Source organism: Nannobrachium achirus (assembly GCF_963921795.1).
Source record: "Nannobrachium achirus genome assembly, chromosome: 11".
NCBI classification, from domain to species: Eukaryota; Metazoa; Chordata; class Actinopteri; order Myctophiformes; family Myctophidae; genus Nannobrachium; species Nannobrachium achirus.
Window position 1 is genome coordinate 54,251,286 of NC_137820.1, and position 27,607 is coordinate 54,278,892.

General features: G+C 42.5%; 2 protein-coding genes across 2 annotated transcripts; both read right to left on the reverse strand.

Annotated features, from left to right (window-relative positions):
* Window positions 1–272: 272 nt before the first annotated feature.
* On the reverse strand, window positions 273–5,995 carry LOC308293865 (cytochrome c oxidase subunit 5A, mitochondrial-like). The gene is made up of 5 exons (XM_080736508.1): window positions 5,868–5,995; window positions 4,311–4,430; window positions 3,849–3,970; window positions 535–652; window positions 273–425 (listed from the first exon to the last, which is right to left on the reverse strand). The coding sequence occupies exons 1-4, from the start codon at window positions 5,938–5,940 to the stop codon at window positions 539–541; spliced, it is 429 nt and encodes a 142-aa protein (XP_080592634.1). The 5' UTR covers window positions 5,941–5,995; the 3' UTR covers window positions 273–425; window positions 535–538.
* A 6,078-nt stretch (window positions 5,996–12,073) lies between these two features.
* Window positions 12,074–20,043, reverse strand: LOC308294454 (protein mono-ADP-ribosyltransferase PARP6-like; the record flags this gene model as incomplete). The annotated part of the gene is made up of 20 exons (XM_080737187.1): window positions 12,074–12,170; window positions 12,288–12,372; window positions 12,809–12,872; window positions 12,982–13,061; window positions 13,159–13,228; window positions 13,530–13,602; window positions 14,285–14,397; window positions 14,751–14,799; window positions 14,903–14,970; window positions 15,068–15,133; window positions 15,224–15,349; window positions 16,049–16,141; window positions 16,235–16,330; window positions 16,499–16,630; window positions 16,757–16,904; window positions 17,581–17,647; window positions 18,325–18,415; window positions 18,998–19,058; window positions 19,241–19,335; window positions 19,969–20,043. The coding sequence occupies 20 exons, from the start codon at window positions 20,041–20,043 to the stop codon at window positions 12,074–12,076; spliced, it is 1,749 nt and encodes a 582-aa protein (XP_080593313.1).
* Window positions 20,044–27,607: the final 7,564 nt, after the last annotated feature.

Below are 27,607 nucleotides of genomic sequence, written 5' to 3' on the forward strand. Positions count from 1 at the left end.
CATGTTTATTCATATATCGTCATATACATTTTCCCTGAAATGAAAACATTTCACATAGATTTTAATGAAATACAGGTAGGTAGCTTATTTTTTACATTCATACTAAAATGCTGCTCTCTGGTGGAAAAATACGTTATTACCCTCACAATTATACATGCCCAGTTACAAGGTCCAAAACGTGCGTCATGTGACCTACAGTATAGGCTACTTTATGTATAGGCCTGTATATAGGCCAAAACTTCATTACCTCAAAACATTAATGCAACACTCAATCAAGATAGGGTTTTCCTTTATTAGGTTCATCAATATTTTACAAGCAAAAGAACTTAATAAAGGCCAAATTAAATATCACACATCATTTATACGAGGCAAAGATTTAAGTACAAGGTTTCAATGTCCAAGTGGCGTCCATAGTTGTTGGAGAACTGTAGGAGAGACAAGAGAATTTCAGTTAGAGTGAGATATTTGTAACACTGCAGAGAATAATACTATGTAGTAAACAAATAATACATTATAGTAAAATGTATTACCTACCCTGCTATACTTTGTCAATGCCCAGTTCTTCAGGGGTGGAGATTCCAAGTTCATCTAGTGTTGGCCGCAGTTCTTGAATCAGGTATGGGTAGATTTCTTTGTGGGGGCCTGACTTGTCCTGAAAGAAATATATCAGTAAATTATATTTCTAATACAATCAACTCAAATGCCCAACTGAGGCCAGGCTTTTAGGTTACCACCCATTACCAAATCTTGTAACTGATCCGCAAATATATATATAAAAAAAGGTTTATATCCGTCTTTAAGCCAGTCGTCCGTGCTCTGACATAATTCCCCAAGTAAAAGGTTTATTTATTCCAATAATTGTCTTTTATTAACCTTCAATAAAAAGGTATCTCCATAATCCACAAGTCCTAAGTCTCAAAAGAAAAACAAGTTCATAATAATAACCCCACTTCTTGAGGTGTTTTTTGTCACTGTATAGAGTGGTGTTTTGGTCGTAGCACGGAGTACCATAGCCCTGAAATATGACGGTTGTATCATGCGTCGACCTCAACCTGGTTTGGAGCGGGGTAGTCAATTTGCCACGACAGGCTAAACAATTTTCAAAAATAAAGTGCTTCCCCAATGCGCATGTGTGTCAGAATACGCGTCGCTCAACCAAAATTACATGCCGCTCCCGTACTGTTTAATAAAAGGCATTTTAATCTGATCGTTTTCTGTATTTCTTGGTGTTCCCCATGCGCATCAACCCCATCTATCGGTTGTAACGTGCCTAGTTATGTTACGGTGCACATGCATGCTAGAACTTAAAATTACAATATCATACCACCGAAGATTACACCACTGACTGTATATGTACTGTATGTATATGCACATGTGTGAAATGTGTCCTCCACATTTACTCATCCTATAACTAGAGCTGACCCCAAAAAATAGAATATTCCAAGCTTCGTTCGATGGCACAGGTTTCTAACACTCTCCTATCCGGTGGCTAAGCTAGGCTGCTAACGCTAACTCAGCACTGCATGAATGAAGACACACCAGACTAAAATCACGTTTTGAATTTCATCTTGGTAAATGTACATCTAAGCTATTAAGGACAATGATGTATGGACATCTACAACAATCAGTTGCTGTGCAGCAGTGCTATCAGTAGCTGCATGTTTTCCATACGAATTGGATATATAATCAATTTTTGCGACACATCCAAACATGCAGCTCACATCCAAACATGCAGCTCACGTGACAACATAAGTAGTAAGTTAGGCCAAGTATTTTCTATTAGGCACATTACAGTATTTCTGTATTTCATTATTTTCAAGAAAAAAGGTTATAGAGCTGATTTTACTTTTGATGCCTTCCATTATTATGCTCAAGGGATAAAAACCTCATGACATGTTATGCCCTACACGTGTGCAGCTGTACAGAGCAACATGGTGCAGAGAGGGGAGGGGGGGATTTCTGTCGCAAACATGAAACAAAAGTTTTGTTTGCGTCAATTAAACATCGACATTTAATCTTTGCATAAGGATTTAAGAATGTTATGCTTAATAATGATTTCAAGAAGAGTAGTTATCTACAGTCATGGAGTATGTTGTTGAGACTGACAGAAATAACTTTAAATGAGCATAAGCTCCATCTACGAGTGGAGACTGGAGAACATTAACGTCAGGTAGGCAAATCAATCAGATGGTGTTGCCTGCCGAATATAGACCATCTACAGGCTCCCTATGTGTCGTGAACTTGTGATGCTTCTGAATCGGCTGTTTTTGGCGAGCAACATCAGCTGTATTCACTCACGGGTGTATTCACTGAACTGTACAGGGCAAACCGTTTATACCCCTTTTAATTCTAACCCTTGTTGATATTAGAATCCTTTACAGATATACTGTATATGTATCCACGTGTTGGCTGACGTCAGTGTAAACAAAAACCTCCTTCACTGGGGTTCCGCCCATTGTTCCGCCGGTCCGTTGTTCCCAGTAGGAACTCACCAGCGTCGGCAGGTTAGCTAATCACCAGCACTGGCAGGTTGGGTTACTGAGGTTAGGGTTAGGTTTAGGCATAGTTTTACTGAGGTTAAGGTTAGGTTTAGTTCGTCGGCATACCGGCCTGTCGGCATATTGACGCGGACCACTTCACTGTAAATGTCACGCGCCTGGCTTACACCATCATTATATATTATTATAAATCTTCTTTAGATTATCTGTTAAACATGATATAGTCTCACCTACAATACGTTTCATTTAATTTTACCGTGTATGGTATATGGTTAGACACCCCACCACATTAGAGGTTCTGATTACCTACCCCCCCCCCCCCCCCCCCCCCCCCCCCCGGTGCCCCGTCCTCAAAGCTTCAAAGTATGACCGTTTTTAGGCTTAGAAGAATGGATTTAAATAAAAAAAGATTCGAAGGTCAGCCCTACCTATAACTAATAGGAGTAGGGAAATGCCATTCTATGTGCGCTCTGGGAGCAATTAGGGGTTAAGAGTCTTGCTAAGGGACACACATCGACACATTGCTGGGCTGGCCTAGCTATGGCCGACCCCCATGTCATCCGCAATCATTACTATAATTCACCCAACACTCATGCATGGTAAATCTGTACAGCATATGACACCCACAACCCGTCCTACTCCCACCGCACCCTGGTGATCAAATATTCTATCAGCACCTTTTGGTGGCCATGAATATGGTCACTACGGTATGAAAATAAAAAAGATTACCCAAGTATATTTCACAAGCAAAAATATATATATTACATAAATTAATTAACTAGTTAAAATAAAGAAATCTCTAATAATTGTTTTGGATGGTTTACATTATTATTCCCTTTCTGACAGGTGTCATTTCATTTTTGGACTGCTCTGGGACAGTTTTGGAAAAGTTTGTCTGGTTTTGACTGATATATACTGTATATAATCTAACTATAAATTTACTGAATGTCTGTCTGTCTGTCCGTCCGCCCGTCGTCTGCACGCTGACATCACTGATACTAAACAGTGTTTCCACCATGGTAACAGCCGCATGCTAAAACAGTGCCCAAATTTGGAGATGACTAACATAACTGATACTTAACAGTGCCCAAATTGGGAGACGACTCCATGACTGACATCACTGATACTAAACAGTTTCCAAATCTGATATACCCGCATGCTAGAACAGTGCCTAAATTTGGAGATGACTGACATTACTGATATGTCTTAAATCCTTCTATCCTACGAGACAATACTTACACCTCAGTACACAACAACCACGGGCAAGGACTAGTAGTAAAAAGAAATTTGAAGGACTCAGATTTGATTAAAGTTTCTATTTGAGAACTTAGAATAACTTCTCTCTCTCACCTTGACAGCTTCCAAGATTCGGATAGCACTGGCCAAGTCATCTAACCTCCGACAAGCTTTTAGAGCTGCTTCGATAATCTTTGGTTCAGGTACCAGATCATAACCGATCAACGTGTTCATTCCTGAAAGAAGGAACCACAGAAATCAGTTAAACAAATGTCAATATTATATATATATATATATATATATATATACATATGACAGAAAGTAGCTCATAACGTGTCTACGGTGGATTTTTCTGAAACAAACACTTTGCAGATAGAAAGAGGATAATTCAAGATTTCCATAGAGCCACAATATTGGTTGAGTTTGACGTTGTTTAATACAATCAGATAGCAAAAAGAAAAAGAAAAGAAAAAAAAAAAAACGTTTTGATGCATTGAATCCCTATGGGAGGTATTGCAACCATAGATTAATCAATAAAAAAAAATCTAATGTAACTTGCGGCTAATTCATACAGACCTTTTCTCAGTTCCCAAGCATCAATGTCTGGCTTGCTGAAATAGGTTACCCAACGGGCATCAAACTCTTCATCTGTCTCCTCTTTCCCACCATGTGAGTAACACCTCAAAGCCATTGGAGCTACAAGATGAAAAGGAGACAGTTAACAGGTAGAAACTAGAAATGTGTTGAAGTGTACTTACAGTGGCACCTAGTGTTAACTAAATAAGAGGTGCAAGCAGACTGCTTGAAGCAGTGCACCTCTTGCATTCTCATGATCCCATTGGTGAATGGCATGACATTGTCATAAAGTAAGGCTCTCTACCACCCCCTGCTTTCACTTTATCTTGTGTTTTAGATATGATTTAAGTAAATAAAGACAACACATGACCACAAACAATACATACATGTAGATCTTTGGTCCACCGATATCCTAATCCACAGATCCAAATTCACAGTGCCCAGAATTAAAGTCATATCTAATGTAGGCTAATCTAACAAATACAGGCAACAGCATACAGTCATTGGTACCTGGCTGAAATGTAAAGGGTTGTTAGTTGTAACTTGTTACTGTCTAGGAATGGATTCCTGTTGGCCTGCCGCCAGTGCCCTGATATGACCTGGTTATAAAGTGCGAGTTGAACACACCTTTATGCAACTGTGATTTGGAGACGCCCCATATTTCCGTACGGTCTCTGTTGCTCTAATACAGGCTGAGGCTATATTGCTATAACCTATAATAGAGGGTATCATCATCATACCCGGTTTATGCAGGAACTCCTACTGAGTGGCAAAAACTACTTTCTGGCCTTGACAGCCCATACATCCAAAAAGAAAGTCCTATTAGATTTCCACTCGATTTGCCATTCACTTTATGCATGTGGTTTTAGCTCGAGACAAAAAAGAGAAACTAGACATTTGGCCGGGACCCAAACTGAAAGTGAAAACAGCAAATATACAACCTCAAAAACATAATAATAATCATGAAAAGCTTTTTTTGGGAAGGTTATTTGAAAATGTTTTCAAGTAATAATTCAAAACAAAATGTAGGAAACCAAACATTAAGGGATCCATAAAACAGCAAACCCACAAATGGATCCCGACCCAGTGTTTGGGAACCAGTGATATAACCTATAAAAGACTCTACGAGCTCAAAGGATATGCAAAGGATGTATGGCTCTACTGTAGTCTTGTCTACGACAGGCTTACTTAATCTACTGTACCTGCTGCTACTATCTAGCCACCAGTTAGCCACACACAGGGCCCGGTCATGGCAAGGACACACATAAGAAAAACCTTGCTAATTGAACAGTGGCTGGTACAGTCAGCCAGAAGGACAACAGCACCAAGCCAAACTACACCAACACATCCCAGCAGAGCTAGAGGTACCCTTGTAGAAAATATTTAATGCAGCTGTTAGCACGATAGCAAATCTTCACGTTACTGTTAGCACGCTAACACTAGCATGAACCGTGACAGCCTGAACTCTGATTTTTTGCGTCCCCATACGTGTCAACTATTCAACCCATTAAATAAACCGGACGACATGATAAATTAAAAGGCGTTCACGTTGCCCACCTTGACATCCTGGCTGTACACGCGTTAAACTCCGGACACCGGAGAGCGAGAGTCGGACGGCAGCTCTGAACATGATGGTAAAGTCAGCTAAACGGGACACAGTGACCCGGCTGGTTGGATATGGACTGGAGAGGAGACAGGAGAGAGCCAGCCAGGGCGCACGTACATTGGCGCCCTACTGCGCATGTGTAAGGTAAGCTTACATATGGAATTTATTCGATGATTAATTAATGATTAATTAATGAAATTATTAATGAAATCATTCAATTTTTTTTAATTCATGAAAATGTTTCTTTTAGGGAATGTTTTGAAAACTCTTGAAATAAATTCAAAACAAAATGTTGGAAACAAAAAATTAAGGCTATATATATATATATATATATATATATATATATATATATATATATATAGACCTGCAAAACACAGTCTCCCAGATGATGAGTAGCCTACTCAGCCACTGCCCACTCCTGGATGAAGTCATACCTCCTGTCAGAAATTCATTTCATTCCGCTTAAGAATGGCCTGAGTGGTCAGCGCCATCTGGTGGACAACTCATTGGGTGAAGTGTGGAGATGATGGTTTGTCATCAGAATAGAGGGTATGCGCGTGACATCATCATCATACCCGGAATTTATGTGGGATTAAGTGGCAAAAAACTACTTTCTGGCTCATACATCCAAACAGAAAAGTCCAATCTGATTGTATTAAACAATGTTAAACAATATTAAACTCACTTTGCCACTCGATTTGCCATTCACTTTATGCATTCACATAGCCTACCCTTGATTGATTGATTGAAGAATTTATTAGAAGTTTGCAATAGAAAAAAGTACAGTTTCATGACAGTACAAATCACTGGTACAAGGTCAACTAAAAGGAGATCCTAGAAAGCCGAGGCTTATTTCCACAGGAACCACACTTTAAGTATCTCATATAACATTGAAAGACAGACGGATAGAACATAGTACTTTATCTAGGATAATATCAGTTTCAAAAGCATAACATCAAATACAAAGGCAGAAAAAAGAATAATAAAAAAGGGGGGGGGGGGCATGGGGGCTTAGTCTATTTACAAGTCATGGGTAGCAGCTGTCTGAAGGTGACTTTTCATACCAATTTTGAAGGAGGCTAGGGATTTGCTCTCCTTTAGGGCTTGAGGAAGGGCGTTCCACATGTTGATGGTGTAGCAGGAGAACGAGTTAGAGCCTTGTTTAGTGTTAAATCTACGTTGATGATGATTAGTGGAGCTGCCTCTGGTGTTGTGGTCGTGAACATCCTTGACCTTTAAGAAGTAGTTTGTCAGGTACATGGGAATCTTGGAGGTGTAGTGTATCTTGTACACCAGGCCCATTGCAAGATGCTGTACTCTGTCAGCTACTTTGAGCCATCCCACGCTTTCGTGGTGATGATCGGTAAGGTGGGTCAGAGGAGGGAGACCAAGCACAACCCTAATTAGTTTGTTTTGGGCTGTTTGAAGCTTTAACTTTAAGGCGGCTGGGGCGTCGCGATACCAGACAAGGACTCCGTAATCAATGAGGGGCCCAATAAGAGCTCCTCCTAGTGTCTTTCGGGATTTAGTATTGATCAGCGGGGCAACCCTTTGCAAGAAGCGAATTCGTTGGTTGACTTTATTGATTACCTTGGTGGTCATTTTTTCACTGGATAGGTTAGCCTCCAGGATGCAACCCAGGTAGCAGATGTAGTTTTTTCTTTCTATCACAGTGTCACCTACTTTAATTGTGAAGTTCTCAACTAGGCTAAGTTTCTGACTAGATCCAAAGAGGATACATTCAGTTTTGCCTAGGTGAATTGAGAGTCTGTTGTCATTGAGCCAGGTGCAGATCTTGTTAAGTTCACAGTTAAGGGCCTTTTCAACCTGCAATAAGTCTCTGCCGGAGACTAGGAGAGCCGAGTCATCCGCGAACAGAAACAGATTGCAGTCACAAGCAGATGACATGTCGTTTACGTATATTAAGAACAACAGTGGTCCTAGTATACTCCCTTGAGGTACTCCACAGTTTACTGGGAGGGGGGGGGGCAGGGTTCCGTTGACTTCCACCATCTGTTCCCTCCCCACCAAGTAAGAGTGCATCCATCTCACTGCTGTGCGATCAAGACCAATAGCTTTGAGTTTTTCAATCAGAATAGAATGATCGACGGTGTCAAATGCCTTCTGGAGGTCCAGCATGAACATGCCGCAATATTTGCCATCGTGAATTCTATTAACTGATTGAAGCTCCTATGTGGTGTGCACGCTGGTGCCTCTTCAGATTCCCTAACACACTGAAACTCTTGTCACACTGTTTACACACAAAGGGCTTTTCTCCCTTGTGGATACGCTGGTGTATCTTCAGGCAATCTAACTGACTGAAACTCTTGTCACACTGTTTACACACAAAGGGTTTTTCACCAGTATGGACACGCTGGTGTGCCTTCAGATTCCCTACAAACTGAAACTCTTGTGACACTGTTTACACACAATGGGCTTTTCACCAGTGTGGATACGCTGATGAAGGCACATAAGTGGCGTTTCCATAAAACTACTTTTTGCGCATTAACGGCTGATTCGCTAAATGTTTTTATGGAAACACTTCAATTTGCGAATAAACTTTCATTATCCGCAAAAAAGATTATACGCTTGGAGGAGGAGGATTTTGAGGCTTAATCGGATAAACTAAATGCGCAAAAGTGAATGGAAACGGGTCAGACAATACATTCGAATAAAGTATGACGTTCTGGTCCATATCGTCCTCCTATATAACACTTTCCCCCGCCGCTTAATTAACGTCCATTGTACAGCGTTCGTCAGAGAAAGACAGCTGCTGATCGACAGATCTCTCTCTCTCTCTTTCTCCCTCTCCATCTCTCCCTCCCTCCCTCTCTCTCTCACTCACACACATGTACAGGCGCGCGCACGCAGCCACCCACGCACACACTTTTCATACAGGTTTGTTTTATATCAGCAGAAATATATCCAGATAGTCCATAGACTGTAGAAAAATAGAGATAGTCACTACCAGCATGGGAACAGCGCACGGGTGACGGACTGACTCGCTATATGTTGCTCTTGCAAGTACACGCCCACTGCCTGATCTACAAACCCTACAACGTAGCGTGGAGGGACACAGTTTGATCTTGGAAATCTACTGTTCCGTGCGCCACACAGTCATACGACTAATCATAAATCAGGCACCATGGCATGAGAAGCAGACAGCACGCAGACCAGTTTAGCAGCGGAGACGGAGAGAGAGGGTATAAAAGTCAGAGAGAGTAACAGAGGCATGGATGGAAACGTGTAAAAGTGAACTCATCGTCAAAATGGGACACAAATTCCTTATTGAAGCGTTTTTTCCTCCATTGCGCGAAGCAATGCGATGGTGTGTTGTGTGGATAATACGTTAATGTGTTTGTGTGCGTGTGCGTCACAGTGCGTGCGTGTGTTGCAAGGCGAAGCTCTCAGAACAGCCCCGTGACATTTTGTATTCATTATTGTGTCGCTTGTCGCTCTTCTTCTGCAGTTATAGAATGTCGTAGGACTGAAAAGGTGCGCCACCTATTGGTTTTCCAAACGAACTACTACCCTTATTCGAATGACACCCGCAAATGGAAACGGGCTAAATTCACTTAGTCTAAATGCGCATTTCTGATAATACGCTTCCCTAATGCGCTTAAGTTTATGGAAACGCCACTATTGACACACAGAACAGGACACCTGTGTCTTGGAAGATTGGTTCATGGACACCGCTTCTACTACTTGGACTGTAAATTGGAAGGTGTTTCTTTGTCTCTTGCAGGTTGGAAAGACCAATATATTCTCTGTCAATTTCTTTGCCTATGTCTCTATATATGCCTGACTCTCTGACTCTCACAGTACACTCTGTTTGTAAATACTTCCTCTCGGTCGTACTCAGACTAAAGATGATGTTTAGAAGCTGCGTCACATCTTATTCAGGTTGACCAGAGCTCTGGTCTGACGTTATACAACACAAACCATTGACATCATTCCTAATAAAACTGATTTGCACTGTTGCAATTCATCCATCTGTGAATTTACTTGAACCAGTAAATTGAACCAGCATACACAAACTTTAGAAGACAATGGTAGGCAATCAAGAGGGATTATGGGAAATGAGACAGATCCATGTTGATGACATGACTTTAGAGATACTGTGTACCGCTTTGCGTGATTTTAGGGCAAAATCTGTAGGAGCAGTGTCCAAAAATGTGTTTTGCAAGAATCGGCCTCATGGACCATGGTGGCGCTAGAAGAGCAAGAGGGCCATGTGAGAAATGAGTGGAGGTTGTGGATTTGCAGCCAAGGAGTGTGTGTGCAAAGTTTGGCATGGATCGTGGCAACGGTGGCGGAGATATGAGATGGGGAAAAGTGTAACGTGACAGACAGACAGACTGACAGACAGACTGACAGACTTACTGACAGACAGCCGGTGGAGGTTTTGATAGTAACAATTCATCCATCTGTGAATTTAGTTGAATCATTGAATCTATCGGACATTATGCCCGTTTATGCCCATCTATGCCCATCTGGCCCATCACATATGCACCTATAAGGCACAACACAACCTGGCTCCTCCCTACCTCTCTGACCTCCTCGAGCCACTTGTCCCGTCGCGTCGTTCCCTCAGGTCCAGTGATGCCGGACTCTTCGAGGCTGAATAATGAGTTTTGTGGTTTATTTAACCTGGCTTGTTGGAGCTTGAGTTGGCACTGGCAGACAGTGAAAGGTGAATGGCTGCCCATTAATAGGTGACAGATGACAGTGACAGCTCTATGCCACCCCCTTGTGTACAATGATGGCGTTTCACTCACCCTTTAACATTATGAGCTATAAATGAACTAATAAATACAACATATACACCATACACTTCGATTATTGTATATGGTTCTGATGATGATGCATTCACATCACTAACCTGTACTGGATAGTATTCACATATTTTTACCCAATTCATTACGATAATAATGACTTGTTGACATGATATATATTTTTTTTTTGTTCTGGAGAATTTGTGGTAGGAATGACACTGCCCATTGGTCATCACTCACACCACTATCTTCTTATAGAAAGCACACAGATAACATGAGCTGGCCTGGAATCCAGATCCATCCATAATAACATGGTTGCAGGGGAGGCCACGCGGAGACTGTCAACTTCTCCCCTGTTCAAAGGTCAAGGTCAACATAATGCAGTTGCAGGCTCCGGTTTAGTCATGTTTTCCTGACAGTCTTGTAATGAATTTGACTATTGACCTGCATCAACATGCAATAGAAAGCTTTATTAAAAAATGCACACAACTATAAAACATTTTTGGCAATTCTGATTTGATTTTGTCAGAAATGATAGAGACACACCCTGTTGAGCCACTGGGGCACCCATCCCCATGATTTGGAAGTAGAACCCGCTCACAGAGATATAGCCTATAGACTTGTTTAAGTTTATATCCATGGTGGAACTTTGTCAGACCTAACAAAGCCTAGAGCTATGGGTTCTACTTCCAATTAACTAAAGCATTTAAACCTTGAGAAATCCTACACATACTGTATGTAAGGTTGTACCACTGTGAGTAGACAATGTTACAGAACAAACCACATGCACACATTACAAAACAACATAGCATACAAAAACTAAGACAGAAGCAGCATTTCCATGACTATCAAATGATAAGACAAAACACAAGATCCCTCCACAATCATCTAATGTCAATACAATAGTACTGTAGCTTGAGAGTTCCCCCTTGTTATTGGCCTAATTATAGAAATTTCATGACATCAAAGGGCGGACAGCCAAGGCATGCCAGAGAGAGAGAGAGATAAGCATAATAATGAAGCCAACAGCCTCTCTGACCAGTGTTTGCATGATCGTTTGATTTGGTAATCATGCAAAATGTAATTTACAACATGAGTCATGGACAAATATCATGAGACCATAATTGGATATTGTGTGTGTGTGTGTGTGTGTGTGTGTGTGTGTGTGTGTGTGTGTGTGTGTGTGTGCGCGTGCGTGCGTGCGTACGTGCATGCGTGCGTGCGTGCGTGCGTGCGTGTGTGTGTGTGTGTGTGTGAGAGAGAGAGTGTGCAGGAGGAGGTATAATCAGAAGGTGCAAAATACATGCATGCTGGCATGTGTCTGTCTGGCATGAGTGTTCATGTGTGTCTTTCCATACATTATGGATTATGGACATATTTTCTCAGCAAGGTCTCGTTGCAATAACTTGCATAATCTCCCTCTCTATCCTGGGGTCCTGAGTGTTGACGCTGGTGTCTCCTATCTGCCCGTTCTCATACCTGAAAGAGACAAAAGCAGAAGGCGCTTAATGAACGAGATGCGCTGATTGGTCCAATATCTGATGGCAGTGACGGATAGCCTAACGTTTTCTCTGAGGTCTTATGTTGTGTACTTACACAAAGAAGAACCGCGTACACACATGGTCGGATATCGGGCACATCCATATGTTCCCATGTTTTTGAAGATTCTTTGAAGTTATAACTGTTAATGATATGAATAACATAATCATTAATGAGACAAAGCCATGGAAGTGCAATTTGTGATAAAGCAGTGTGGTTTGTGACATGACATACATAGTGATGTTTAATTTATAATCCGTCATAGAACAAAGTATACATTTCAAGTGGCCTTACTTAACAATTCAGTAAAATGTGTTTCCCAAAATGTTTACATGTTTTCAGCCATAATTATTTAACATGAACAATGTGTTTAGAAACATGTAATTGAAAAATAATAATACAAATAGTCGATGAAATAATAACAATAATACAAATAGTCGATGAATTAATAATAATAATACAAATAGCCGATGTTGTGAACTTATAAATCTACTATTTTTAAAAACGTTATGAACGTTTTCATTGGGATGTCAGGGTTAAAGTGGTTAAGGAGTGTTGTTATGTTTAAGTCTATTTACCCTCACAGAGTGCAATGCAGTTTAGATTCCTGTTCTGAAGGAATCTGGCTTGTCCCGGACGCTCCTAGATTGAATGCAAGATGAGATCAGTGAGGCTGAGATCAGACATGTTGTATATAGGACAGTGTAGGAGTTTGAGTGTACAATAGGAGCAAGTACTGTACACACTGTACCTGCTCGATTGTGTTGTTTCGGTTATATGTGTTAATAAGTTCTTCTTTGGAAGGCATTTGGTGTTGCCCTCTCCCCATGTCTGAGAATAGAGGGGGGGGGAGGCTTTTACAAACTGAATTTGTAAAGACTCAGTTTCAGGGAATGTCGCAAAAAGCTTGCGTGTGCAGCACTCTTACCCGAATATCCAAAGGATATGCTGGAGATGGGGCTTAAATAGATGCCTTTTCCATATGCAGCCCCATGAAGCTTAGATAAGAAAGAATACAAGAGTGAATGATGAGTGCATGAATCATCTTTAAGTTGAGCAAATTCTGGGTTAAAATGCCTTTTCAAATCATCATTATGTTTGTGCCTGTCAATTACTGATTAAGATGCTTGCCTCTGAAACCTCATGTGATTTCAAGCGAGTGAACCGTCTACATTCCTTAAGACAAAAAATAAAAAATGCAGAAAACCTGAAAACCATATCTATTAAACTGACCCTTAGGCTGTGAATACATTTGTACTTTTCACACCCAGGGTGTGAATACATTCGTACTTTTCATACCTGCAACTTTGTGTAGGAGGCATTGACTAGCCCATTTCTGAGTATCGAATGCCAATTTTCAATGTGGGAGCCACTAAAGAGAGAAACAGATGGAAGACTGAACAGCAAAATAGGGATTGTATTCTTTGAAAACTGCATGTGTGGAGTGTAGGGACAGACATGGTTATGAATACATGTACAGGCCAGGGGTGTCGCACCAAATTCTGGGACCTAGGTACAAGGATTCACTGCGTTATTTTGTGCTTTAACTATTGAAAAATAGCAGATATACAAGCTCACAGCTGCGAGCTGCGAGCTATTTTTGAAAAATCGTGAAAATCTTTGAAAGGTCTTTGAAGGTTTTTTGAAAATCCTATGATTCTATGTCAGTGGTGCTCAAACCTTTTCATGTGAGGGACCCCCAAAATGATATGTATTTGGCCACGGACCTCCATCTCAAAATGTTTAGTTCCAGGGACCCCCCCAGAAGCAAAATATGAGTTACAAATGTTTGGTTAAAAAATACATATATTCAAAGATTTGCACACATTTTCACGACTTTTCAAAAATAGCAGATCTACAAGCTCGCAGCGCTGTGAGCTTGTATATCTGCTATTTTTCCATAGCTATTAAGTATAAAATAATTAAGGCCCCTCCACCTAGGGCCCTAGTAACTCAGTCCCACCCCCCCCCCCCCCCCCCCCCCCCCCCCCCTGTGACGCCCCTGTACATGTACAGTATGTGTCAGTGTGTCACAAACAAAGAATATTACTCACTGGAATGCAAAAGTGCTGCCATCACGTTTTTTGGCCGCTTGGAATCGAGCCTCTTTAGCAGGGGGGCTGCTGACGAGCAGATACTGGTGGGGAGTGTGCATGAACTCCAGTTGCTATCGTACAGAGAAATGATGTGAGTAGGTGGAAGTCAAATCCAATATAAATCACACCATATCAATTGATATTAACAGGCAGGTACTTAAGCCACCTCTAACTAGGGGTGCAACAGTTAATCAAACTACGGCAATCAATTATTATAAATTTCAATTATATAAAATATATTTGGATTTATTTGCATCAGTTTTATATATTTAAAGAAAACAAATTGTCAAAAGAAAAAACTAGCCTTTTAGATTCATCAAAAAAGTAATCGACAGAATAATCACTAAGGGAATATTCGTGGCAGCTCTACTTCAAACACTTAGCACTCAGCTAAGAAGGATCGCTACAGTCTATTCTTCCATACCCTGTTGAGTGGAAGCTTGACAATGTGTGATCTGTTGCTGGCTATAATCCTGTTATAAACATACAAACGCATGGCTCAGAAAGTAGTCAACATAGCATCTATAATGGCATAAAGGTTTGATACAGTATATACTGTAGCCCTGGTGAGCTTACCATTGTAGTAAAGCGTGTGCAAGGGGATCTGCCATGTCCATCTGTTTCTTTATTTCTGAATATGAACCCTGGAAAAGAGTTGAAACAAAATTTCCTTTGTAATTATTTCTACCAGAACGAGTGAGTCATGAGTAACTGGTGTGAATAGTGAAGACAGATCATGACCTGTGACGTCCTCTGGATCAACGAGACGCTGTCCAAAAGATTCTGCAGCCTATCATAGCTCTTTCTCTGTGACAAGATAAAGATGAAACATTTATTGAAATAACTCAACGTTGCGTGTGAGACGATAATAATTCAGATAAGGTCAGTGTGATATACCCTGGGGCTGAAGGCCAGTGTATTTGGGTTGCACGGATTGACAACGCAGGGGTACGGTTCAAATATGACGCTCTTGCGTGAAGACCGAAGGGCAGCTCTGCACATAGCCACAAGCAAGTCCACTACCTGTAAATGAAGGATCCTTATTACAGTTAGCAGTGTATTGTGTGTGTGTGTGTGTGTGTGTGTGTGTGTGTGTGTGTGTGTGTGTGTGTGTGTGTGTGTGTGTGTGTGTGTGCGCGTGTGCGCAGGGGTGTCGCACCAAATTCTGGGCCCTGGGTACAAGGATTCACTGTGGGCCCCCCATGAATGTTCTTCATAGGGGGAGGGGGTTCAACCCGTTTGGACAGGCAACGCATTATTACGCATTATTTTGTGCTTTAACTGTTGAAAAATAGCAGATAAGGTCACAAGCTCGGCACTCGGGGCCGCGCTGCGAGCTTGTAGTTCTGCTATTTAAAAAAAAAAACGTGAACATTTGTGCAATTTTTGAATATTGTTGATGCGATTCTATCAATGTCCTCTAAATCCTTCTAAGGTTTTTTGAAAAACTTTTTCACATGAAGGACCCCCAAAATGATATGTATTTGGCCAGAATGGCCACGGACCCCCCATCTCACCTGTAAAAAATACATATATTCAAAGATTTGTGCACATTTTCAAGAACTTTTCAAAATAGCAGATCTACAAGCTCCTGCCGCGCTGTGAGCTTGTATATCTGCTATTTTTCAATAGCTAAAGTATAAAATAATTAAGGCCCCCCCCCCACCTTGTGACGCCCCTGCGTGCGTGTGCGTGCGTGCATGCGTGTGTGCATGAGTTTACCTCTGCACCGGTGGCCACCTCCTCTGTAGCACCAGACATAACACCCAATGTGTTGAAGGAAAACACACAAAGCTCCCTGGTGCAAACTGCTGGCTAGAAACATGCAAAGGAGAATAATAATGTCAATGCAATGACAGAATAGAACATGGCTATTTAACCTATCTTGCTATCGCAGTGTACCGGTACCTTTAACATGGGGCCATTCTGAAATACATGTCGCTCATCACAGACCACACAGTATTCATTCAGCGTGGGGATCCTCTGCTCAGCATACTTCATTATCTAAAAATAAAGAAACAACAATGTCACAGGACACTGAACCCAACACATTTTAACTCATAGATACCTGGATACTCCAAGTTGTAGCATTTCTAAGACACATGTACAACCCAAAGCACCCTTTTAATGTGTGAACTACTTCAGATTTTACCAGCATTTTGCATCCTTTACCTGGGCCAAGAAGCCGTGCTGGAGGCTGGGGGGTGTCTTACAGTTTACCGTGGCATGGGAGGAGAGAATTAACTCAAACAATTGTTTAGTAGTAATCTGTGTCGAAGACTTAACCGGAGGCACCAGCACCCTCTGGAGAGAGAGAGAGAGAGAGAGAGAGAGAGAGAGAGAGAGAGAGAGAGAGACAGAAACCGCCTTTACAATACAATCCACTTAAGTAGAAGCTGTGAATTTGGTCAACATAGTTGGGGGTCTTACCTTTCCATTGGTGGTGTAAGCAAAGAGTTCTCCTTTGGGATTCTTGATGGTGTAGACTTGATGGTGTGTCCGATTTATTAGACGGCTCACTTTTAGCTCAGAGGAAACACTCTTACTCTTTAAATCAGGGTCCATGAGCCCATTAGACCTGGTCCACAGCAAGTGAATGAATGATCGGTGGTTAAATCACAAAGAATACGAATTCTCTGAATTCCTATTTGTTATTAAGCTGCCCCCAACAAAGAGACGAACAAAGAGATTCAGAAAGAGGTTCCGATTTTCATGAACCTTGGGAATAATCAGTTGGCTGCCTCCAAGAGCTCCAAGAGATCATGATAACATTTTGAGTAAAAAAGGTTTGACCTCCTAGAATGAACCCAGATTGCTGAATTTAAACCTCAATTAAAAACAAGAAACTACATTTTGGTCTATTGGATTTGCACCTGACACAAACACACGCACAGCGCACACACGCACACGCACACGCACACGCACACGCACACGACACACACACACACACACACACACACACACACACACACACACACACACACGAAAAACAGACAAGAAAAATAAAGCATTTCCTACTTTGATACAGGTGGCCAGATGCCGAGTCTCATACGATACTTCTTGAAGGTTCCTCCAGGCCTGAACCAGCTGTGACTGGTCTTCTGTTGGACTACCACCCTCTCATTGGACAGATCTTTCCACCCCTGAGCTATGAACGTCCTGAGGATACTTGAGGGAACAGGATTTGTATTTTCTTTAGTTGTACTGCCACTTCCATGTTAAAAGATTAGTATTTCAATCAAATGAGCGCTCACTTCTGTAGCTGTTGTCCGACGCTGAAACCATCTCTGTTGGATGGCTGGAATACCTCCACCGATGGTACTGTAAGGAAGGAAGTACCGTTTAGAAATGAAAATATATATATTTGTCAGTGCAGCAGAGAGATACAGAAAAAAATCCAAACTCCATCTTTTAATGAACATGACATTCAACACTAGCCAGAACTGTACGGACCATAGGTACGGACACTATGGCCTTGTTCAGGCTTCAGGCAAATCTTATTGGTTTCTCGAATACAATCTTGTGAACCCACACTGTGGATGTGTGTCCAGTCCACACTATTACGTATTCGCTAGTGATCAGACGTGAATTGTGCATTCAGACATTGTTGACCTATCGACATTGGTTGCAATGTAACAATATGTATTTTGGCCAGCAACAATGTCATACGCTGAACTTGAAGTATAGATCATTTCAGTTTCAGTATCCGAGTATCCAGACTGAGACACATCTTTAGACATCTATTTCAAACCATGTTGTTAAAACGGATTTGCACAAGTTTCCCTTTTTATTGATTTATTTGTTGTTGTTGTAGTTGTTCTTCTTTTCTTTTCTTTTTTTTTTTTGTTCTTTTCTTTTTTTTTTGCTGTTCATACAGTACTTGTATATCGGTATGTATAATGTATAAAAATCTTTTGAAAATATCAGATCTACAAGCTCACGCTTGAGTAAATGTACTTAGTTACTTCACACCACTGGTTGTACTGTATGTAGCTCACCAGGACCGTCCAAGTACCGGGATGGAGAGAAGTGCAGACGGATGACTATGGGTTCTAATGGGAGGATCTTCCAGGCACTGCACACTTCCTGCTGTGGACACAGCCAAACACAGTGTTAATTTAACCACTTTCAACCCCACATCCCTATTTTTGGCATATCGTCGTTGTCGGGTAAAAACCTTGTACATCCAAAACCGTTGGTTTTGCATTTATCATTTTTAAAATGATTTAAACTATTGAAAACAGTCGATCTACAAGCACACAACGCCTCGAGGCGTTGTGTGCTTGTAGATCTGTTGTTTTCACTACTTTTGTGCGACGGTCTTGTATGATGAAGCAGGGCTTTACTTTGCGAAAGAACATACAAATTTGAAACTTGGAGATACGAGGTTTCCACCCGACAACGACGATATCATTATTTATAGCTGAACATTTTCAAATATCTTCAAAGATTCTCAAAAGTTCCTCGCCATTTATTGTGTCCTGTGTATCCTGTGACAATACACAATGAATCACAACAGAACACAATGAAAACAGCGCAGCCCAATTGCATATTTATATTTACAAAAAAAGGCACAATTTCTAGTATGGAATTGATGATGCTCCAATTTAAGTGTTCAATTGAATGTTTGGTTACTGTTTGGACTGAAAGATGTGTTATGTTATAGCTTACATCCAAGAAGTTGACGCTAATATGCATGTCCACGTCCATGTCATCAATCATCCTGTACTCCCTACAGCAGTAGAAGAGGAGTGAGAGAAAAAAATCATTGAGGTGGAGAAAATAAGCAGAGATATATATGCCTAATTAATGCTTTGTATTGTTATTTTCTTTAAAGAAGTAACTGAGAGATATTAGAAGTCTAAATGCAGAACTGAACTTCAGTGTGAAAGGGCTGCAGGTGAGTGTTAGTACCTGACAGTCACTGCAGTGTCTGAGTATAGAGTCCTGGCTGCTGCTATGTCTATGTCCAGCTGGGCGTGACGATACAGGTCACTAGAACAGCTCCCCTGGAGCGGCAAATAGACACACGTGTTCACCTTCTGGTCTCAACAGCTCAACATCAGAGAGGAGTTCAATCACTAAAAGCCTTTCACAGAATTCCATGTTTCATGCTATTGCTATAGGAAGAAGAGATGTGCTTCAGCACATACCGGTAGGCTTTTGGTGGCATTGCTCTATATTGAGAAAGGATACTTTGTGCTGACTTAAGGGGCTACTACTACAGGATCAGGCAGACAGTAGTTGCCATATGTTACCTTTGGCTTTGCTTCCTCACAAAACTAATTCCATGACACGTGTCATGGAATGACGGGAGTAAGACCCAGGATAATTGGGTCATGGAAATAGAGTGCCAAGAAAACAATGAAGTGCTATAAACTAACTAAGATAGAAGGTAGACATCAAACCTATAGCTTCTGTCTAAATTGCATGTGAACAAGCAAACAGCATATATCTGGATAACATAACTAGCTATCTATTTAAATGGACTGCTTAATGGAGTGCTGAAGCAAACAAATAATGAGTGCCAGGAGTTCAACATGTTCTCAATGAATAATTACTCATTTAATGCTACTGAATCATTCTTTAGAGTGCATTGCAATGAGCCATAGAAAGCTTATTCATTTATTATGTTTGTTTACTTGGATTCCATTCAGACACTCCTCTGTGTCACTGTCCTCATCAGACTGGCTGTCACTCCAGTACTGGCTCTCCATCCCCTGTTGGTCTGTTGCAATCACAAGCACTTTATTGGTCAAGTATAATAAATGCAGAGGCATTTGATTATGTAGATCAGTGGTTCTCAAGAAGTGTTTTTGTTTGCAGGCTTGTCTTTGGATCTGATAACCCACACATAGAGTGATGCTGACACTGAATACAACCACTATCATGAAATATACGTTTATACGTAGCTGCATCAGTTAGGACTATACCCTTTCACAATATCAGCATCCAGACTGTAAAATGAGGAATATAAGATTGAAACAATTGTCTCACTATACTGTACATTCAGTACACTGATTATGTTGAGCATGAACCTCTGTCAATTACAATTATGGTTGATATGGAAAAAAAAAACATCAGACTGGGCTAAGACATAAACAGTATATTTCATAATATTTGTTACCTTACTTGTAATATAGCCTATATATTTATTGCATATAGCATAGGATTAATATTTAATATTAATTAATTCCTTTAAATGTAAAACACATAATCACTGTTTAAAAACAACATTTAAAGTCTTACCTTTTGTAGAGGAAAATAATCAAATCTGCGTTAGGCAAATGAATAACACAATTGAAACAAGTTCATGCTGTCGCTGTGACCTGCCTTCCTATGTATGTGTGTGTGTGTGTGTGTGTGTGGGGGGGGGGGGGGGGGGGGGGGGGGGGGGGGGGGGGGGCTGAAGATCAGTAGTGCTGCTGAAGATCAGTAGCACTGTGCATGCTAGACATCCAAGTCACATGACTGGCTGTTGAGCCGAGGGAGGGACTCTGCCGGGTGAAATAGGGGTGGGTTTGGTGAATGAAGATTAATCGCAATAGCCCATGGTCACACATGTTTGGGTCTTTACTTAGTAAACGGCAATGTTAACCTATGACCAAACTGTATAAATTAGGAATGTATAAATTCACGTATCATCCAGAAAAAGCACAGACATTTATTATCAGAGATGGTCAGAACAATGCCCTCAGAGAGAGAGTTGTGGGGTGCAGGATCTTACTGGATGACACTGTTGTGATGGATGTATGTAATGGCACTTGTCAAACATTTCCAGCTAAAGTGCAGTCTATAGCTTTCCACTGGGACCATCTGCTATTGTTGAAAAAGCAAGGATGTACAGTAATGGAAAGACACAAACAACCTTTCAAGAGTCGTGTATGCAGAGACTCTTAGATTTATTATGACCGCTCTCCATTGAAACCTATTGATCAGTGATGGCAGTGGATGGTGATATGGATGATGTTTGATATACAGTACATTGATTGTACCTTGGCCTGAATACTTCCTGTCTGTCTGGGGACCTGGCACTGCGGTCTGACCTTAATCAGCTGGCAGTCACCTGCTGCTCTGCAGCTTGACCAGATAAGACAGTATCCTTTAATGAATGCCGCTCGTAGTGTAATCCACTTACACAACAAAGTACTCTCAAACCACAGGCTTGAATGAATAGAATAGAATAGAATAGAATAGAATAGAATAGAATAGTACTATGGGGCTTTTAAGCCGTGACATCATTTTGTAGTTTATTGTCAATATGTGTCCCTCGCTATTTCAACAGATCCGAGACAGAAATAACGACTAAAGTATAATTCTACCACTTTCCTGTCAACAAGAAAAAGAAGACAAATTAGTAAATAGTAAAAATAGTAAAAAGATTCACGGGCGCTGGGGCCTTTTGGCCCCAAAAGTTCTCCTCTGCCTACAAAATGATGTCAGACTTAAGAGCCCCATAGTCCGGTTGCCCTAATAAAGATTTTAAAAAGCATCAACACAAATGACTAATGACAAATCTAAATGGGTATAAATCTGAAAATCCCCATGAGTGGAGATCTCTGATGTCATCAATGTGACCTCATAGTACTGATATCATAGACTAACATCTTGTGTCCTGATAATATACAGCACTAAAGAACTCTGACAACGTGCACAACAGGTAGCCTATTGCACCAGTAAGACGACCTAAGGGCGAGAAGCGACCTCACCCTAAAGGGCGATGTCACGCACATGGGCGCGTGCATGCATCTGCCTGGGTCACAGCAGACTGCTGGGTGAGCGCTGGCACTTTGGCATGCGATCAACTTTGACCAAAAAGAATGCACAGACCTGGTTGGTTGTTTAAGTCGGACAAAATGTGGCCAAAATGTGGCCACATTTTCCCAAATATGGAGATGACTGATGTCTGACATCATAGATGTTTGACGTCTTAGACCACATGAGACTGACACAGTACGTCCATATATGGGCATTCCCAGAATATATATGTTCATATATGGGCATTCCCAGATATGGGCTTAATATTGATTACATCAGGGATGTCCATATAAAGGCATAAAAGGGATTGTATTAGTGTGGTTGCCCTAGGCCTAGGGCATCATCTGGGAATGACCATATATGGACTTAATTCTCCTGGAAGGAGCTAAGCTCTAACTTCTGGCTTTGTCCGGTTCCCAAACTGATGGGAAAAATTTGTAAAAAGTTGGCCTACATCTGGCCTAGATACGGCCTACATCTTGGCACAAACGGCTCAAAGTTTGTTGTACGCCCACTGTCGCCCAGGGTCCTATTGGCCAAGCTTCGCAGGATGCGCTGTGATTGGCTAGTGGGATGCTTGATGAAATTAACTCATAAATAGCACCACTCACTGGGTGTGATTTTTGAGCGGTGGTCACACCGTCTCCTATACGTGGCCGTGTGTGTGGGTATGTATGTATGTATGTATGCGTCCGTTCGTCCGTGTCTGTATGTAGCCTGCAGTACCTTTTCTGACCACACATGTTAAGGGAGGGGCGCTGTTGTTCAGACTCACATTCACACACACACACGCGCGCGCGCATGCACGCACGCACACACACACACACACACACACACACACACACACACACACACACACACACACACACACACACACACACAGCCTCCACCGCTCAGTTCACACGAGTGTGATTTTTAAAACTATATTTCCATATTCATAGAATAGAGCTCAGTGTGAACGGCCATTAACCCAAGTACTCTATACTGTATGTGTGGAATCTCTATGTATCTGTCCTTCCCATATCTCGAGAACCGTCGAGATATGGACAGACACATACAGATATCACCGTATAAGGGCATAAAAGGGACACAGAAAGACAGGTACAACAGGTACTCTGATAAAGCCGCCAAAACTATGACTCAGACATATCGGCGGATCTACGTGCTACTTAGATGTGAGGGGAAGGCTGCATAGCGTCCCAAACCTCTAATATACTGTATATCCTACTAATAAATAACCACATTTCTGTCTGGAGGACTGTCCGATGTCTCTGATATACACGCATCCAACCACAAATAAATGGTACATTTATATAGCGACTTTATCTAAGGCACTTTACATAGATTGTGCATGACATTCACCCACACATTCATACACCGATGCCAGAGGAAACCGTGCAAGGCGCCAACTGTGTGTCACCCTACCACCCTCCCACTGACCCTTCTTTGTAATTATCTAATGTATATTTTTTTCTTGCACTGTTTTTTTTCCTGCATAGTACTGTGTTCTATCTGTCTGTCATATCTGTCTGTCATTCAATGTTATATGAGATACTTTAATGGTTTCCTGTGCAAATAAAGCAAGTGCTTTCTAGGATCTCCTTTTAGTTGACCTTGTACCAGTGAACTGTACCGTCATGAAACTGTATCTTTTCCTATGCAAACCTCTAATAAAGTTTTCAATCAATCAATCAATCAATCAATCAATCAATCAATCAATCAATCAATCAAACTCTGGGGAAGCCCGGGATCGAACTGGGAACCTTCTTGTTGCCAGCGGCCCCCTGAGCCACTGCTGCCCGCATCTGTCCTTCAAATATCTTAAGAATCACTGAACCAATCGCCTTCTAGCACACTGATAGCGGGTACTGCATCCTGCAGGAGTTCACACATGCTCCAATATGTCCAAATATGGAGATGACTGACATCATAGATGCCTGACATCCTTAGTCTTTAAGTTCTCTGATAACAGGTACTACCCTATTTTGCCATATTCTATTACAGCTAGAGTCATTCGACTCCATCAACACAATACCACATGATGGATGCTGCCCTCCATCAGTTCAGACCTATTTCCAGCCTACTAGTGACCCCCCACCACTCAACACTCCCTGGCCGTCCACAAGCCACAGCAACCTTCCACACTCAGAAACCTGAAAAGACCCCCAGCTTTCAAAGCTCCGATCAAAATACACATCAGAATTCAGCCCCTCGGAACTCCTGGTTCAGCCAACCCACACAGGAACCAGGCTACCATCAAACGGGGGCTGGAACAGACTCTTGTCATGGCCAGCCTGATTTTGCTGGAACTCACCATGTATCTTCTACTGGTCCTGTGCCACCGAAAACCACAGCCCCATACTCACAGGAGTCGTCTGGTACTCTCTCCATGTTCTTCAAAGACGATGATATACAAAATAAGGAAGCATTGGTTGGAGAGGGAAGCAAAACTGTAAATGCTATTCAGGAATCCTTCCAGCTTCACAGCCACCAACCATGTCCACAGGCCCACAGTGGCCACACAGACACTCCTATGGATTACCAAGGAACTCCTTTGCCAGGTAATCCACCCATACTTTACATGAACAATGGGAATTATGCATCAGGAAACAGCCAGAAGCCTATTGAGATCCAGTTTGACCATATTGAAAATGGACAGGGTGTGCCCAATCAGGGAGTGTTGCCTGGCTCATCATACGGTAGCCCTACTGTTGCATCAGTGCATGGAGTAGACCAATATGAGGCAAGGCCTAATCTGGAGACCCCAGATTATATTCAAAGACCAATGAGATCTACCAATGTGTCTTCGGGCTATAGCAATGTGAGACAAGGGAGTGGACCTGGCTCTCAACTACACCATCCTTCTGACAATCCAAACCTTTCTGCTGCTGGGGGATACTTTGAGCAGATTGGCACTTCAACAGCTGGGAGTGATGTGGGCACTCGTCTTAGTTCCCAGGAACAGATATACCATAGCCAGCCACCAACATTAAGTGCTCCTAAGGTTGACATGGCAAGAATGGTAGCAGAGGGTGGTGAACATTATACTCCTGACAACCTGGGGCAGCAGCAGCATTCTGAAGACCTAGAAATTATCCATGGTCCAGGACAACCCATACCTGATGCAACTGGAGGTGGGGTGCCTCAGGTGCCTCAGCTGGCACACGCACATGTTCCTGACCCTGTTCAAGAGCTCAGCGCTGAGGTCATCCAAACCCAAGAGGATGGCCCTTGGGACCTCCACTCCCCACAAAGAGCTATCTCAACATACCAGCACAACACAGAGAATGTAAATAACCCACCAAAGGTGAGTGAAGGGGAAATGTCTGACTCTCTTGGAAACTTTGGCTATGCATCTCTACGGGCATCAGAGTCACTCTACCGACCTGTTCTGATTTCTCAGCCAGTGTCCAAATACAGCACGATTCCCCCAAGCAGCTTTGTTCAACCAGTTAGTCAAAATATGCTTCGGGAGACCACTTCACCTGTGAGACCACCCTTTTTCATTCCTGGACCATTGAGCTTCAATTCACCTGCCTCTAGTCAGAGCCCAATGAACCTGATTCGAGAAAACACAGAAGTGGTTAAAACCGAAATAACAGCTTCTTTTCCACTGTCTCAGACAGCCTGCCTCCCTTTGTCTGAGGAACAGTCAATGGGTGGAGACAGCCATTCTGCCCTTTCCATCAATTCACAGGCTCCTCCTGTAACTACTCCCATCTTGAATCATAGTCAACCATTACATTTTGAAGGACTTGATTTCTCAACACACAAATCACAGATCCAAAACCAGGCCTCTGTCCATTTGTCCAATCTGCAAGGGTCATCACAGGCTAGTAATGCACCTGAAATTTACATGCAGGTCACCAAAGATGCTCAACAGGGAGTAGTGAGACTTGAAGGGGAATCTCCTAACGTTAGCCAGCCCAGAGCCACTTCTGAAAATGCATGCACTCCATTAACTTTAAACACCCATCAGCTTCCAGCTGATCTCCCAAAGGTGCCAGAATTGCCTGAAATGCATGGACATAGTCCTCCAGTTCCAGTCAGTGGAGGACCAACTTCTCCTGGGCAGTTTCCTCCTCCAGCACAAGGGCCTGCTGTAGGGAACCATTCAACTGCTGCTTATCCTCTTGGGCTTCGGGGGCCAGTGCTTTCACAGCTCATCCAACCAGCTCCTTCAGAACACCCTGGACCACCTTCCTCTCCTAGCAGTCAGGATGAACAAGAGGGTGGTGTGGAGCGTATTCCTGGCAATATGGAGCAGTCCTCTGATAACATAGAAAATATCCACAATCCAGGACAACCCATACCTGCTGCGGCTGGAGGTCGGATACCACAGCTGACACGCCCTGTGGTTCATTACCATGGTTATGGATCCCATCAGCCCTGTGAGAGCCCTGACACTACACATCGGGCTGAGAATGACACGTCTAGCTTAGAATCTAGCATTCTCCTAGCCCTTTCCGGTCACCTTGCTCTTGCCCCTGCTCAAGAGCCCAGTGCTGATGTCATCCAAACCCAAGAGGATGGCCCTTTGAACCTCCAGTCCCCACAAAGTGCCCGGTCAACATCCCAGGATCACTCAGATAACCTAGAGAACCCACCAAAGGTGTGTGAAGTGGTACTGTCTGACTCTCAAGGCAACCTGGGCTATGCATCTGTGCTGGTGTCTGAGTCACTCCACCAACCTGTTCTCATTGCTCCGCCAATGTCCAATTACAGCACAATTCACGCCACCAGCTTTGCTCAACCAGCTAGGCAAAATACACTTCGGGAGACCACTGCACCTGTGAAACCACCCTCACCGGAGCTAGGTGCAAACACTTCCCAGGCAGGACTGCCACAAGTAACTTCTATTCCGAACCCATTATTTATCTCTGGACCAATGATCTTCAATTCATCTGCCTCTAGTCAGAGCCCACTAAACCTGGTTCGAGAAATAACAGCGTGTCCACTGACTCAGCCAACCCAATCTCCTTTATCTAGGGGCCACTCTGCCCTCCCCATCAATTCACAGGCATCTGAAGCTGCATGCATCCCATCAGCTGCAACGATCCATCAGTTTCCAGCTGATCCCCATCCCCACATGGTGCCAGAATCTGAAATGCATGGACAAAGTCATGTTCCTCCAGTTCTAGTCAGTGGAGGATCACGTGCTGACCGGTATCCCCCTCCAGCACAAGGGCCTGCTGTAGAGAATCACTCTACTGCTGCTTACCCTCCTGGGCTTCAGGGACCGGTGCTTTCACAGCTCATCCAATCAGCTTCTTCAGAACCGCCTGGACTACTCCCCTCTTTTGGTAGTCAAGACAGCCAAGAGGGTGGTGTGGATTCAATTCCTGGCAAGCTGGAGCGGGCCCCTGAAAACCTAGAAAATGTCCACGGACAACCCATACCTACTGCAGCTGGAGGAGGGGTTCCTCAGCTGACCCACCCTGAGGGTCATTACTACCAACCTTCCTCACATGATTATAGATCCAATTGCCCCTGTGAGAGCCCTGACACTACACATTGGGCTCA